The 15068-nt window shown below is 39.8% G+C and overlaps 1 protein-coding gene across 4 annotated transcripts in view; it reads left to right on the top strand.

Annotated features, from left to right (window-relative positions):
- Positions 1-13796, top strand: part of LOC131062658 (uncharacterized) — a 314377-nt gene extending 300581 nt beyond the window's left edge. For all 4 annotated transcript variants that reach the window (XM_057996370.2, XM_057996371.2, XM_057996368.2 and 1 more), the window contains 2 exons: positions 12883-12989; positions 13259-13796. In XM_057996370.2, coding sequence (XP_057852353.2) covers positions 12883-12989; positions 13259-13414 — 263 coding nt within the window. In that variant the 3' untranslated portion in view covers positions 13415-13796. The remainder of the gene's footprint in view (positions 1-12882; positions 12990-13258) is intronic.
- The last annotated feature ends 1272 nt before the right edge of the window (positions 13797-15068 follow it).

Raw genomic sequence — 15068 nt, 5'->3', positions numbered from 1 at the left:
GCTAGTGGATCAAAAACTTTCACCCAACCTTTCGATGGTTCCTCCAGCCCCTCAATAAAAAGGACTACAAGCCTCTTCTATGTGATGTTTGGCACCATCACAGTGAGTCTCTAGAAATCAATTATGTAGGTGTCCAATGAACCTTGTTGTTTCAGTTGTGCAAGCTCACCAAACTTCACCTCAACGATCCTTAGTGTCAAATCTTTCAGTGAGCTTGTTGGTAAACTCATTGTAGGTGACAATGAGACCATGGCCAAGAGTGACCAAACCATGATACCACCATTCATGAGTAGCCCCATCCAAATGCAAAGTGGCAAATTTGATAGCATCTTCTTCCGGCATTGGTCTCAAGGACAAATAGTTGTCCAACTTCTAAACCCACGATCTAGCAAAACACTTATCACTCTCGTCAAAGTGGGCTAGAGTAACTTTTCCAAGGGCTTGCTGATAATCTCACGGAGCACAAGGGCGGTTCACATATCTTCCACCTCTCTTTTTCTTTTGGTTCATGAAATGATCCAACGTGAGGATATCTCGAATCTCAGTAGGAAGAGAAGTATACTCCATGTAACTATTCCTCACTTCATCAACTGTGGGTATTTCAATATCAGCTTGTGGCGCTTCCCTGGGCAAGAAGACAGGTTGCAAGGGTCTAGAGACTGACCCTCCAGGTGCTCCTCCATTGTTACTCTCATGGTTGCTTCCATTTACTCCATGGTTGTTCCCATCTCCTCCTTGGTTGTTGGAAGTACTAGCTTCAAGCCCATTAGTGGGTTGATTAGGAGTCCCGCTATAATTCTAATTAAGCTTGGCCAGCAATTGGGACATCATGGTGTTAAACTTTCTTTCTGCTCTTGCTTTAGGAGTCTCTCTTTGTTTTGTCGTTCTTTTTGCCATAGTTTCAACTGCTGCCTCTTTGTTTCTAAGAAACTCAGAAAATGTCTCTTCAATCGAAACAAATGGAATCTAATACTATTGTCTCTTCTGCTCTCTGTTGTAATATTTGGTTTCTCTATCACTCGTGGAGAATTTGATCAACTTAACACATAGGCTGGCAAAAAAACCAACTCTGATACCACTGTAGTACACCCCTTAAATTATTTTTCAGATTTTTTAACACAACAATGTTCACCCGTTAAGGTCAGGATAATCAAAACTTGCGCTGAAAGGAAATTCAAAAAGTAAAGCAATCACTCAACCACTTGTTCAGCGGGAGAACTAAATTAAGCAAATGACAATCACTCAACCACTTTTCAGCGGAAGGACTAGAAATAACTAAACTATTACTCAACCACTCATTCAGCTGGAGGACAGGAGTACAATATGAAATAGAGATAGGCGGCGAAGCCAGCCTCTTCCACTTATGCAGTGGGCAATACAAGAGAGTAAAGTGCAAAATGAACACAACCTTACAATGAGCAACTCTCCAAGATTCTGTCAATACAATAAAGCTCCGATCTCGAATAGATATAACAAGGTAATCCAAGAAGCTACAAAACAAGAAATTGAAAAACACAAGCCAAAATGAACAATTTACCAAATCTGATATAGCATATTAGCATCACCAAAATTCAGACCAGCAGCACTATGAAGTCCATATCTCCATCAAAATACCTTCGAATGGCTCCAAATCAATGGCAAAGGAGAGCTAGGATAAGGGCGCCCAAGTACCAAACAACAAACTATGCCAAACAGCCCTTAAACTTGTATGCATGCTTCCCAATGTCACTGCAGCACGGTACGGCCTTCCTGAAAAGGAGCGACCAGCCTTAAAAATCAGGTCCTCTATAAAATATGAAACTCAGCAAAAAGTGGCACCTAGCACATAGGAATCGAACGATCCATTACCCAGAACAATCTGAAAAGTGGGCAATGAGATATGAATGATTAACTGCTACGGCCATGAACCAACCAGCAACATGAAAAACACTCTAAACTCAGAAAACTGAAAATGGATCAATGAAATCCATCTCCAAATAGCTCAATCTATCCCTTTGAACGAGAAATAGTCTCTCCAATCAGCTAGGTGCTATCTCTCAAGCATGAAACTGACAAAGGCTAGGAAGCTCTGAACTTCGAAGCACAAGTCTAGCACAAATTTGGCAGCACTTAGTTATACGTCCAGCAAAAAGATCCCCACAAAGAAGGCCAAGTCCTTTTATATCTTTCTCCAACACCCAGTCGCCCCACACCAACAATATGGGATAAAACATAAAATGCCATTTCACTTTATGTCCCCTCATTTACATTTCATGAGCACACAAGGAGGGGCGTACCACTTAAGGAGGTCCAATAATAATATAAAATGCATAAACTGAAATACAACTTAGGCACCCAAACCTTATGACTTAAAATAATACTTTATCACCTCAAGTCGTCCCCTTAAGTTATAACCAGAAATACATAAGTCACACGCCTAGGCCAAGGGGGGTAGAAAAATATATTAGTGATACTTTCTCCATGTGTTGAACAACTGCCATAGTGAATTGAAGGCTAAAAGTATTGAAAACTACACTGCCAGAAATAGCCTTTGAATTGGACCATTGAACCCTGCCAAAATAGTACTTCTATAAATAGCATACTATTAAAAATAGTAATTGTCTCCAAAGTAATTTTAACCACATTTTGAGCAGCTATCGCAATTTACTAAAAATAACAAGTCCAGAAAAGTTGCCTATTTCAGACGCATGTCACACCAATGTGGAGCTTTCTGAAAACCCAGAAAGACCCAAAATCCAAACTGCTAAACTCCTGCAAACAGACTCCCAAAACTGAAACCCTAACTATTGCTCCCGACTAGCCTATGGGTCTCTGGAATAGGCTAACAGCCAACTGAACTGATCACTACTGAGAAGGGGACCTTACAAATGTCTCCTCAAAACACATAGAGAAGGGGATGGGGTGAAGTTCTTCTATCCCTGTTCCTCTATCCCCAAAATGCTCCCCACTCAGGAATGGTGAAGAACCCTTACGAAAGCATCCCTGTGGAACAAGAAATTAAGGTTATATAACTGAATAAGATTCAAATAATAAAACAAAACAACCATAAAAAATTAATAAGATAATATGGATCTCAATATTAAAAGCCATAATTCCCTTTGTGTGGACATTTAAAGGTGCTGAAAAGTAAAACATGTGTTGTTTTCAATACTGTCAAGCCAACAATAATTTCTTTTTATAGAGAAATACAGCAAGCAATAATATACCAAGACTTGCCATAAATAGTCGAGCCATAAAAGCTCCCAATAGTTGTATATTTCCCCAAAACTTAAAAAGTGAAATAGCAACATATGAACTTAAAACAGCAACAAAACTAACAATAATAACACCACCACCAAAACACCATTTTTATGCATATACCCATTGCAATTTGGGGCCTTTTTAATTCTTTCCATGAAACCTGATGACAAAAACAAAAATTCGAGTGCAACGAAAAAGAAAAATAAATAGAAAAAGAAAGGAAAAGGGAAAAGAAAATAAAAAAGGCCCATGCCCAAACCCACCTGGACCTGATTGTGAACCTGAACAAACCAGACCTAGATCTGGTTGTTTTTATAAGGAAACCGGTAACCTAGTCTAAAGATGATGTCTAGTATTTCACTTTTGGGAGTCTTATTTTGTTTCTTGATGTAAAGCATAAATACCCTTTAAGTTCATTTGAATAAGTTTCTTCAGGTTCTTTTCATTCTTTATCCAACTTGTCCTATAGGGAGTTGAGTGCAATAAGAGAGTATGCGCATGAAAAAAATTGTAGAGCAACTGCAAGTTTTAAAGTAGTTTTATTATGGTGATTGATGTCCTTTAAAGTGTGAAGGAGGTACTAAGCTTGTAATTTGCAAAACGGATAAGCGTTAAGAAAAGGAATGGCTTTTTCTGTCTTGCGTTTTTCTTTCCATTCTAGCTTTCTCCATGATAAATTTGGGTGTTATGCTCTTATTTTATGTAGGTTACATATTTCATTGTTTCTTCATGGATACAAATATGTATTTAGTTGGTAGCACTTTAACAACTTATCTACAAGCACACACACATTGTTTTCCTGGTAATTATATAACGAACAAGAAGTAAATCAATTGAGTTATTATCTCGAATGATAATGATTTGAGTTGGTCAATTGGAAGATCTATACAAATTATATATCATCTTTAATTATAGAATTCTAATTTTTGGCACTAAACTAAAGTAGCTAGTATTGAAGACCAATTACAACTTATTGAGGGTCTTCTTGGGTTGAATTATATAGCCAATCAAGATGCCACGAAGTTGATGGTAAACCATTAATTTACAGCAATGCTAATGATGAATGATAGGATCTCTAACAACAATAAAAAAATCTCTCAACAGATAGAGAGTCGAGGCAAGCAACGGCTAATTTCTCAGTCGAGGGGGCGAGGCAATTGGTGGGGTCGTTATCTTCCATGGCGACCGCCACAAAGGGTTTGGGAGGATCAGCCACTACGATCAATTTTCAGAGAGGATTGTTGGAGGCGCCCGGAAAAGTGGTCAGCACCTCGAGTTTCATATGTGAGAGGTTTCCACCCAAAGAGAGGTCTGAATCAATCCAAAGATGCTAATGACCAGTCCAGAATAGATAGGAGACCAATGGACAAAGATCAGGAGGACCTGAAGAATGTCCGGAGGAAAGCATCGCTGATTATAGAGGACGGGGAGTGGAAGTTGGCGGTGAAAACTCTCAGAGAAAGGGGCTTCTTTGTTAAATGGGTAGACGACTAGCCAGCTCTTCCTAAAGTTATCAAATGGTGTGAGGAGGTGTGGGGACAAGGGTGTATTGTGAAATCGCTGCCAAATGCTTTCTTCTTGATCATTTGCAAGGATGCAATGGTCAAAGAGGGAATTTTAAATGGAGGGCCCTATTTGATGGGTGGCAGAGGAGCTTATATTCGGAACTGGGAGCCTAACTTTGATCCAGTGTCAACAAACATTGAAGAGGTTCCGTTGTGGATCAAACTGTATAACCTTCCCAAGGAATATTGGGAGGAAGACACTTTACAAGTGATAGGCAACAAACTGGGTCGGTACATCAAATCTGAGGAAGTGAGGAATGATATTGACTCTTGCATATACACGAGAATATGCATTATGTGGAGACCAATCCCCCTCTTCCTACAGAGCTTGAGCTTGTATCAAGCGAAGGTATTTGGGTCCAAAAGATCGAAGTGGATAAAGCTAGAGAGAAATGTAGAATTTGTAAGTGCTTAGGCCATTTGGAGGAGGCCTGCGCTAAACAAGGGAAAGGTAAGCAAAAGGTGCGAGATGCGGAAGTAGGTTTCTCTCAAGAGGCTGTAGTTGTTGATCATTGTAAGGAGGACGGTATCCGTGGGGACCCAATGGAGAGGGCTATTCCATGTACTAATGTAGGAGAAGAGAACATGAGCAACAAGAAATTTTGTTCATCGCCACTGGGAAGTGATTTCTCCCCAAGGAAGGAATTCAGCAAGGTTGATGATTCTCAAACTCAGAAGGAGATCCCAAACTATAATATGAATTTGTGCAATACAACAGTGTCTCCAAGGGGTAGGGGGTGAGCTGTCTTGAAGAGACAAATAATATGGCCCTAAATCTTAATGTGTCAGGACTAGACTCGTTTCAGGAGGTGGGTGGTGAGAGTTTGAAAGACCCCAAGGACAGGAGGATTATAGAGCCTTCTCATTTGGTGTATGAAAGAAGAACTCCAGCTAAGAGACAATGGGATGATTCTTTAGGTCAATCCAGTGCAGAGAGCATTAAGCATTGCAGAAGGAAAAATGCCAAAGTGGAAGATAATATAAGGAAATCCCCTATTCAGTCCCTCTTTGCGCACCAAGGAGAATCCGATTCTGGGGAGGAAGACCTGTTCAGGGAGGAGGATTTAGTAGACATATCGGATTTCAGAACCATCTCCCAATTGATGTCCCAAATTGTGAAGCCGCGGAATGGTGAAAAGAAAAAGAGGGGTAAGAAGTCTAACAAAGAGCTTCTTATACGAGCAGGTACTGCCAAAGGCCAGTGCAAATTGAGTACCGGGAAGGGAAATACCCTTCCTATGAAGCAATGAAGTTCTGCTCCTGGAATGTCAGGGGATGCAACGCCCCTGACAAACTTTGTCTAGTCAAACGAGGAGTTTGGCAGATGAAACCTAATATCTTTTTGATTCAAGAAACTAAGATCAAGGACTCAGATTTGGGGAAGTTTAAGGTGCAATGGAAGGAGTGGGAGGGCAAGTTCAAAGCGGCAAATGGAGCTTCTGGTGGGCTGTGTACATTGTGGAACCCGAGGGTGATGAAGGGAGAATTGTTAGAGGATAGTAAGTGGCGGATTGCTGCTAAGATGACTTCCTTGATACATTGTACTATTTTCATATTGATTAACATATATGGGCCCTACGATCAGAAGGAGAAAGAAGAGGTTTGGGTAAACATTTCGAGTTTTATAACTCAGTATGTGAATTGCTTAGTTGTGGTTGGGGGGGATTTTAATGCTATTAGGTCTCCGTCGAAGAAGGTAGGGGGCACTAGAAGTTTTAATACTGCCCAAAGACTCTTCAATAATTCCATTTCTAGCAACAATCTGATGGATATAGCTTTCAGTAAGGGAAATTTTACTTGGTCTAACAGACAGGAGAGAGAGAATAGAATCATTCAAAAGTTGGATCGTTTCCTCCTTTCAAAAAACTAGAGCTCAGTTGTAGTTACTTGGGAAGCGCTGGTATGGCCTATCTTGGGTTCATACCACTTTCCTATCTCTATTAACATTCAGAAAGATTTTGTTCCTCAAAGATGCCCCTTCAAATTCGAAAAGATGTGGCTTCGGAAGCCTAACTTGCATGAGTAGATTGTCAGATGGTGGAATGATCCGATCAAACTAAATTTTTTCGAAGGCTCATATGGTGGTTTGTAAACTGAGACATGTTAAGGAGAAATTGAAAGAATGGAATAGGTTTAGTTTTGGTAATATCTTTACTGACCTGGCAAAGATTGAGATTGCATTGGACAATCTGAACATTAAAATTATGGGGGATGGCATGACGACGTGGGAATTTCATCAAGAAAGGGAACTTCAAATGAAACTTTTGGAGATCTTAGCCAGGAAGGAAATTTATTAGAGACAAAAATCGAGGGAGAAGTGGCTCAAAGGTGGTGACAGAAATACCAGCTTCTTTCATAAGTCAGTGAAAGTGAGGCGGAGTTTCAGAAGAATTAATAGGATTTCGGATAGCCAAGGCAGAATTTTGGAGTCTCCTGAGCAGATCAATCAAGAGGCAGTTAAATTTTTTAAGGCATTGTTGAACATGCCTTCTACTGTTGATCGTGGGTCGCAGGGCAGGGGGTGGTAGATATTCCTAAGCTAATTTTGGAGGATGATAACAAGCTCTTGTTGCAACGTTTCTCAATGGAGGAAGTGAAGAAGGCAGTCTTTTAGCTTGGTGCAGATAAATCTCCTGGCCCAGATGGGTTTTCGGCTTTCTTTTTTCAAAAATTTGGGAAGTTGTCAAGGACGATATGTTGGCTATGGTCGAGGAATGTAGAGAGAAAAGGTATATGTCAAAAGATCTAAATAATACCTTTATTGCCTTGATCCCCAAGAAAACTGAAGTGAGGTCCTTTGATGATATCCGACCAATCTCTTTATGTAACACTGCATATAAGATTATAGCAAAAGTTATGGCCAACAGGCCGAAGAAATTACTTCCAAAAATTATCTCGGAGGAACAGAGTGGCTTTACCCCTAATCGTTCTATTGTGGATGGAATTATCATTGCCCATTAGGCAATTCATTCGGTCAGGATTGCAAAGGTGGAGAGGATGCTGGTAAAGATTGATATCAAGAAAGCATATGATCTTGTCAATAGAGAGTTTGTGGTGCAGGTTTTGAAACAGTTTTGCTTTCACCATCACTAGATTGACTGGGTTTATAGCTGTATCTCATCCCCAAGGTGTTCGATCCTTGTTAATGGTTCGCCTCAAGGTTTCTTTTCGACTTCAAGGGGTACTCATCAAGGAGATCCGCTTTCCCCTTTCCTGTTCATAATCATGGCAGAAGCTTTGGAAAGAATGATCAGTCAGAGTCAGATGGAGGGCCGATGGAGAGGTATTAGCATTGCTAATGGTATGGAGGAGGTAACCCATACTCAATTTGCAGATGACACTCTGTTGTTTGGGGATGCTTCTCTAAGGGAAGCGAGAATCATAAAATAGGTTTCAGGTCAGGCGGTAAATTGGCATAAATCAGAGTTATATTGCTTTAATACTAATTCTAGATTAAAGCGGGATATAGCTCATACCCTTGGTATTAATGTGGGGTGTCTGCCAAATAAATTTCTTGGGATTTTCTTATTTTTGGGGGGGGCCTGACAAGGCGGCCTTGTGGGGCAACCTGATTTCAAATTGTGTAAGAAAATTGGAGAGCTGGAAAGGGAAGTGGCTTTCGTCGGCAGGGAGAATCACTATGTTAAAAACTGTGATTTCGGCCACTCCCTTATTTGCTATGCAGTGTTTCAAGATTCCAAGAAAAGTTATCAAAAGTATAGAGAGTCTCATGAGGAAATTCCTGTGGAATGGTTCAGAGGATAAGGATAAAATTCCTCTTCTTGCCTGGGACAAAGTTTGTAAGCCAAATCGGGTAGGAGGTGCTAGTATTAGGAGTTGGAATAAAATGAATTTGGCAATGGGGGCTAAATTGGTCTGGCAAATGTTTCAAAACCTGTCCAAAAGTGGGTTAGAGTTTTATCTCATAAATACCTTGACAGTAATGACTCGGTGAGGATTTTGACAATCAGAAACCCTTGTAATGGATCGGCTATCTGGCAATTCTTTTAGAATGTAGAAAGATCATAGTGGAGCATATTTCGTGGAAGATTGGAGATGGTCATAAAGCTCTTTTCTGGGAGGATTCCTGGGATGGTCATTAGGCTTTGGGTGAAGTAGAAGAGTGGAGGGAGATTAAAAGAGTTGCAGTAGCAACTTGGGGTGTGGGAGTCTCAAATTATGTAGTGAAAGAGTCTTCTCAAGGAATTGATTATTGGTGCTGGAGAGATGTGGGGATATGATGAAGGCCTTGTTGAAGGATAGACCTATTTCCTTTTCAGAAATGGAAGACACAATCATTTGGTGTGGGGCTAAAAGCGGTTAGTATTCGGTTAAGGTTGGCTATCAATTGCTTGAATCTGACTTGCTTAGGGAAGAATGGCCGACGCAAATGTGTTGGAACGGCAAAATGCTTACCGAAAGCTGGTTCTTTTTCTTGGTTGGCAATGAGGGGTAGGATATTGACAGGGGATAGATTGAATAAACTTGGCTTCTCAGGCCCGCATAGATGTGTTATGTGTTGTAGGGAGGAAGAGACTATTGATCATCTTCTCCTTCATTGTGAAGGTGTTCGGGGATGTTGGGAGAAACTGTTGTGTAGATTGGAATGGTTAGCCCCATTACAAAAAGATGTGAAATCCTGGCTTCAATGTTGGACAAGAGGTAAGAGCAGATCTGTTTTTTCATGTCTTTGGGATATTGTCCCTTCCACTGTCCTTTGGGAAGTCTGGAAGGAGCGCAATCGCTGTATTTTCCAAGGGAAAGTGGAAGGGAGTGACCAGCTGTGGTACAGGATAGAGCGGACGATTTCAGAATTAGTGAATTCGGCTACAGCAAGGGTGAACTTTCATAAGTATCCCTACACAGCTTGGGATAGCAGAATGCAAACTCAGTGGCCTCTTCTGAATTTTCCGCCCGTTAATGGGTCGGATCGGGTTAATCCGGTAGGCGTTGGGGAGAGAGTGATTGAGTGGATACCCTCAGAAGATGGATGGACAAAGATCAATTTCAATGGTGCGTCCAAGGGTAAACCGGGATCGTCGAGTGCTGGGTGTGTTGCGAAGAACTTTCTAGGGGTCAAAATTGGTGAAGGATGGCAAAGGTTGCCAAATGGTCCCAACAACGAAGGTGAGGCCAAAGCAGTCGTCCTTGCTATACTTCTAGCTCGTAGATTAGGGGTGACCAAGCTACATCTGGAAGGGGACTCCCTTGTGACCGTCAATGCAATCATCTGTGGTAGCTCACTAAGTTGGAAAATTAGTCGTGATATTGACATGATCACGTCAAGCTTGAAATTTTTTGAAGACTTCAAGATATCCCACACTCTCCGAGGTGGCAATATGGAGGCAGATAGATGTGCAAACGAGGCTTTGGATTTGGAGGTTGGTGTGATGAGGATATCAGTGCCCGAGTAGATGCAGTATCTCGGGACTAATTTTTGATAGATACTATCCGTTACCATTGAGGTGACGAGCATTTAATGTTGAGTTTTGAGTGCATATTGGCGGCAGTACAGGTTGACAGTCTGTGGTGTTCGTCATACCTCCGCATTGCAGGTAGTTTTATTGGGCAGGGTGGCGGAGCTCGAGAGATGGCCAGATGTGATGTACACTCGAAAGGGGTACTCACATTAATGGTATGCAGTCGAGGAATGTTTCAAGGATATCGAAGGATGATTTGCATTTAAGAAGGGAGTTATTGTGTTAGGGAAGCAAAGTTTGATCTTGGTTATTGAGCATAGAGAAGTGAGCCTTTGGTAAGGTAGTGCAAGAGTGTTGGTAGTGCAGGTTTTATGCATTGGTATAGTAATGGAGCTGAACTTTTCTCTTAAGGCGACGTGTCCTATGGTGGCCTTTTGGGGTGCCATCTCTGATGAGCGTCTCTCAAATGTCTTCAGGTTTGAAGACCGAAACCTGCTCAACAGAGTGAAGATTGTGCTCGGTGATGAATACATCCGGGGGGAATTCAAATACCGTACTAACGTGGATATAGCATCCATGTTTGTTGTGTGGACTTTTGAGTTGGTAGGGGTGGATCGTGTTCACTAGTTGGTCTCAAATAGTGTGAAGGAAGAATGGAGAGGCGACTTGGTGGGCTTCATTCAGATGGAGAGGGATGCGGAACGCTTTTTTTGCCCGAATGGCGTGTGGCTGCATTCGTGCGAAATTCAACCCCCTTTACGCCCGTTTCTTTTATGGAGTGCAAATTATAGTAATGAGGTTCGCAAGGCTTTGGCCCAAACTGGTATGCAAGGAGTGCAGGAATACATCAGGGCGTGGGAAAATGCTGAAATCAGACTGGAGTTGGAAAAATGGAGCCCCTCTCATGGAAGGAGACTAGGCGGGGACTCAAGCTCGGGTTCCTCTCCGAAGAAAAAACGTGGAAGGCCTCGAGGCTCCAAGAACACCACGGGTGGTAGGTCGCTGTGGATTGGCTTCCCCCCGGAAGCCCATGATGACCATGTCGACGAGGACGATTAGTGTGAGCGTGCTATGGAAGGATGCAAGAAAGGCAAGGAGATTGTGGTGGTTACTATGCCATAGTAGTTTATGTTTTGTTGGTTTTTGTTTTGATCTTTAGCCAGCCTTCGTATGTAATTATCAGACTTCATGTGTTTAGTTTTTTGGTGGCTAGTGTTTTGATGGTCTCTTTTTTTTGCTCCAAGTCGTATGTAATAGACTGTTTTTGAAATATCAATATAAAGTACCATTTACCGATCGAAAAAAAATGATGAATGATAGGATATTATATGTAGGTTTGAGTGAAAGATGACAATCGTACTCCTCTCTACAATACTAAGGATTCTTATACTATCTCATAGTTGAAGAAGGTTTGACATGTCTGCTACAAAATATGTGTAGTTTCCTAAATAATCCTAATCCCCAGCACCCCATGATCGAATGCCATATGTATTGCATTGAATTCTAGTTACAGAGTTTTCAGCACTAGCTTAATAGTTTTTTATTAAGGTAAACGGGGATTTTGAAAGGGCCCAGACCCCTGTACAGAGAGAAAGATTAAGCATTAATTATAATAGAACAACAAAAGACAACTCACAAACAACCAACCCAAAGTCAAGGTGGTTTGAAACTAAATTGCTCCAACAATTTTTCCTTCATAGTGCACAAGTCTTTCAGCTCTAAACTTCTTTTTTTCTACCATTCAACCTCAAATCCTTGAAAGTGGTATCCATCTCCATACGGTTCACAAGGGCTTTCTCCCCACTTTCTTCCTTTGTGCATCCTCCTCAATGTCAGTCACGCACTTCTCAACAGCAATAGGCATTTGTTCCTTTTTCCTTCAAACATAGTGGTTATCTTGTTGTTAGGGCAACTAGTAGTAAGATGGCCCACTTCACAACAACAATGGCAAATTACTGAAGAGTCTTCAAATTCATTCTGCTACACTCAAACACCAAATTTGGATGTAGGGTAATCCTAGATGAGAGCAACTTGTTTTTCTCAACAAGCACACTAAATTTAGCAAACAACAAGCGCTTTTTTGGGACAGTATCTGCAGCTAAGTATCGTACCTTCTATCCTATTTGCCATGTCTTGGGTTTCACTTCTATTGGCTGAAGATTGCATGACAATGATGACATGATAAATATTCCTGATCTTCTCACTAATTATAGATTTGTGTAAATTGAATGGATATTATTATCAGAATGTATTGAGAAATAGTTACCAGGTATATGAATTGGTCTCACTAGGGAGTCCGCACTATATCTTGGGTCAATTTTGTATTTTTTGGTTAATGTTATACTAATGTTTTACACAAAATTTCTCAATTTTTCTATAGATGTTAGCTTAAGATAATTCCAGTTACGTTTATTTTCTTCTATACATCTAGTGCCCATACACTTGCACTAATGATCAAATAACAAAATTTGATTTAATACTTGTATTTTCCCTTGCAAAAATAATTAAAAAAATAATTCTAAATATAAGCTAGATTATGGATCACTGGTTCACTATTTCCATATGCGCAAAGAAATAAACTCTGGAACTTTCCTCCTGTCCCACATTCTGAGCGTTGTAACTGAGTTGTTGCTTACTTTGTCATATTCAAACAATAGATTGTGCGATGGAGAGTGCAAACATAACTGTGCCCTTTGAAGCTGGAAAGCAAATTTACACGGATGCCCTTATTGCAGGGGTGGCTTATGGTGGATATGCACGGAAGGTTAGGCTTGTCATGCTGTATCATTTTTATATAAAAATAAAAAATATCTTGCAAGCGGATCTCTCATCAAGAATCACAAAAAATTAAAGCATAGCCTTGTTCAAAGATGGATGCTTGTTTAATCACAGTTGACATGTAGCCATCGCATGTGCTTTAGACATTCCACTCTTCTCCTATGAATTGTCTATTTTGTACCTTTTTCTCATCTCATAAAGATGCACTTAATTCAATGTTTGCACAACAGCAATCCTTAATATCTTGTATTGCAGGTTGTTGGCAGGGTTCTCCATAAAATGTATGATTCTGAAGACTCCAATTTTGTGAGGTTACATATTGAACAATATCCTCATTTTCTTCTTGAGGCACTGGAAGAGGCGCTTGCTTTAGTAGGGCCTATGAAGTGTTATGATCTTCATAAAGAATAAAAATCTCCATAAAATCTATTCTATTGTAGAGAGATATTGCTACAAAAAATAGCATGTCAGCAATACATTATGAGTGAATGGGATATATATTTTAGTGCATGTACAAGATTTTTCAACGATCTCAATAATTGCTTGTATATTTTCATCGTATCAAAAACGTATAGTAGTTTGAAAAAAATGATTCTGAAAAATGGGTGACTGAGTACTGAAATCAGGGGCTTATAGCCAACATCACGCATGCAGGGTCATGATCATGTTCTTGGTTTAGTTCCTACTTTCACATTTTATGCTTTTGAAAAATAACCAACTCTATTTGCATGTGTTGCGGTTTATGCTCTAATTGAATATTCAAATCTGATTACAACTTTTTTTGCACCTTGAACCGGTGGACCCTGACCACTATAGAAATAGGTTGATCCATAAAACTAGGTAAATATTCCTATCTAACTCGTCGACGCATATATTAATATACTTTATTCACATTACTTGATTAAATTTTATTTTGTTCCTCAAGCATTGTGCTTAGGAAAAGATTTTTGCATAGAATTGTGAACCTAATTATAGATATTGGAAATTAAGAAATATTGATAATAGTTGCATACCATGAAATTAAGAAAGTAAATGTGATTTGGCTTTGATTAGGAATTCAATGGACACTATAAAGTTTGGGAAGTTGTTGTAAAAGAAAATGAAATATAATATAGGTAAACCTAAATGATATATACTACAATTTGTAATTAAAAACTTTTATTGAAAAGAAGATTTATTCAAAGATAGGTAACAGTCTATGCGGGGAGGTTTTTCCTTCTACCCTTTCTTGATGAGCAATCAAAATGCATAAAAAATAAGAATATTGGGGAAGATGAAATGTTTGACCTTGGAAATCCAAGAAGTCATCCATTAAGCATGGATAAGGATAAATCCATTTTGTGGATAAGAACAAATGAATTGAGCAATTAGTTTTGAATTTGCATAAAAAAAAAATTATAAGTTTTTGAAATTTTGAGTTAAACTTGTGGGATCAACTTCCAACATCTTATACATGTCCCAAATTTTAAACTAGAAGAGGGGTAAAAATTTATTCAATCCAAAAGAAGTACAAAGAAAGGGCTTTACATAGCCCTGTCAAGCTCCACTAAATGGTCCAACTTTTGAGACAAATCTAGAGGTAATTGACCTCTATCCACAATGTTCCAATTTTGCTCATGATCAAAGGCCCATTTGGCCAAACAATCCACTACCACGTTCCATTCTCTAGGAATATGAATGAAAGTAATTGAGTCCAAAGAATCACACAAATTAAGAATATGTTTAACAACCAAGGCTAATTGCCAACTAACATCTTCAAAAGTTTGCCTATTCAGTGAATTCACCACCACCTGGGAATCAAACTCAAATAATCCTTCTCCACCCAAGTTGACAGCCACTTTCCACAGCAAAAAGATTCTTTTGAATGGTATTATTTCAAGTTGTGACTAAGAAATAATGCCCCAAGCGAGGCCACATACTTGTGCTTTTGTACTTTTAGAGAATTTTGCCCTAAATTGCCACATGGACCGTTGACCCGCTTGGCAACATTTGATGTTTATTGTGTCAAGTTATCATAATAAATCTGAAAATTTCCTTATCCAATTCATGGTTAACTAGTTCCCTT

Source organism: Cryptomeria japonica, chromosome 8 (assembly GCF_030272615.1).
Source record: "Cryptomeria japonica chromosome 8, Sugi_1.0, whole genome shotgun sequence".
In the NCBI taxonomy this organism is placed as follows: domain Eukaryota; kingdom Viridiplantae; phylum Streptophyta; class Pinopsida; order Cupressales; family Cupressaceae; genus Cryptomeria; species Cryptomeria japonica.
Note: the sequence above shows the minus strand (reverse complement) of the source record. Positions and strands in the feature narration are given on the sequence as shown.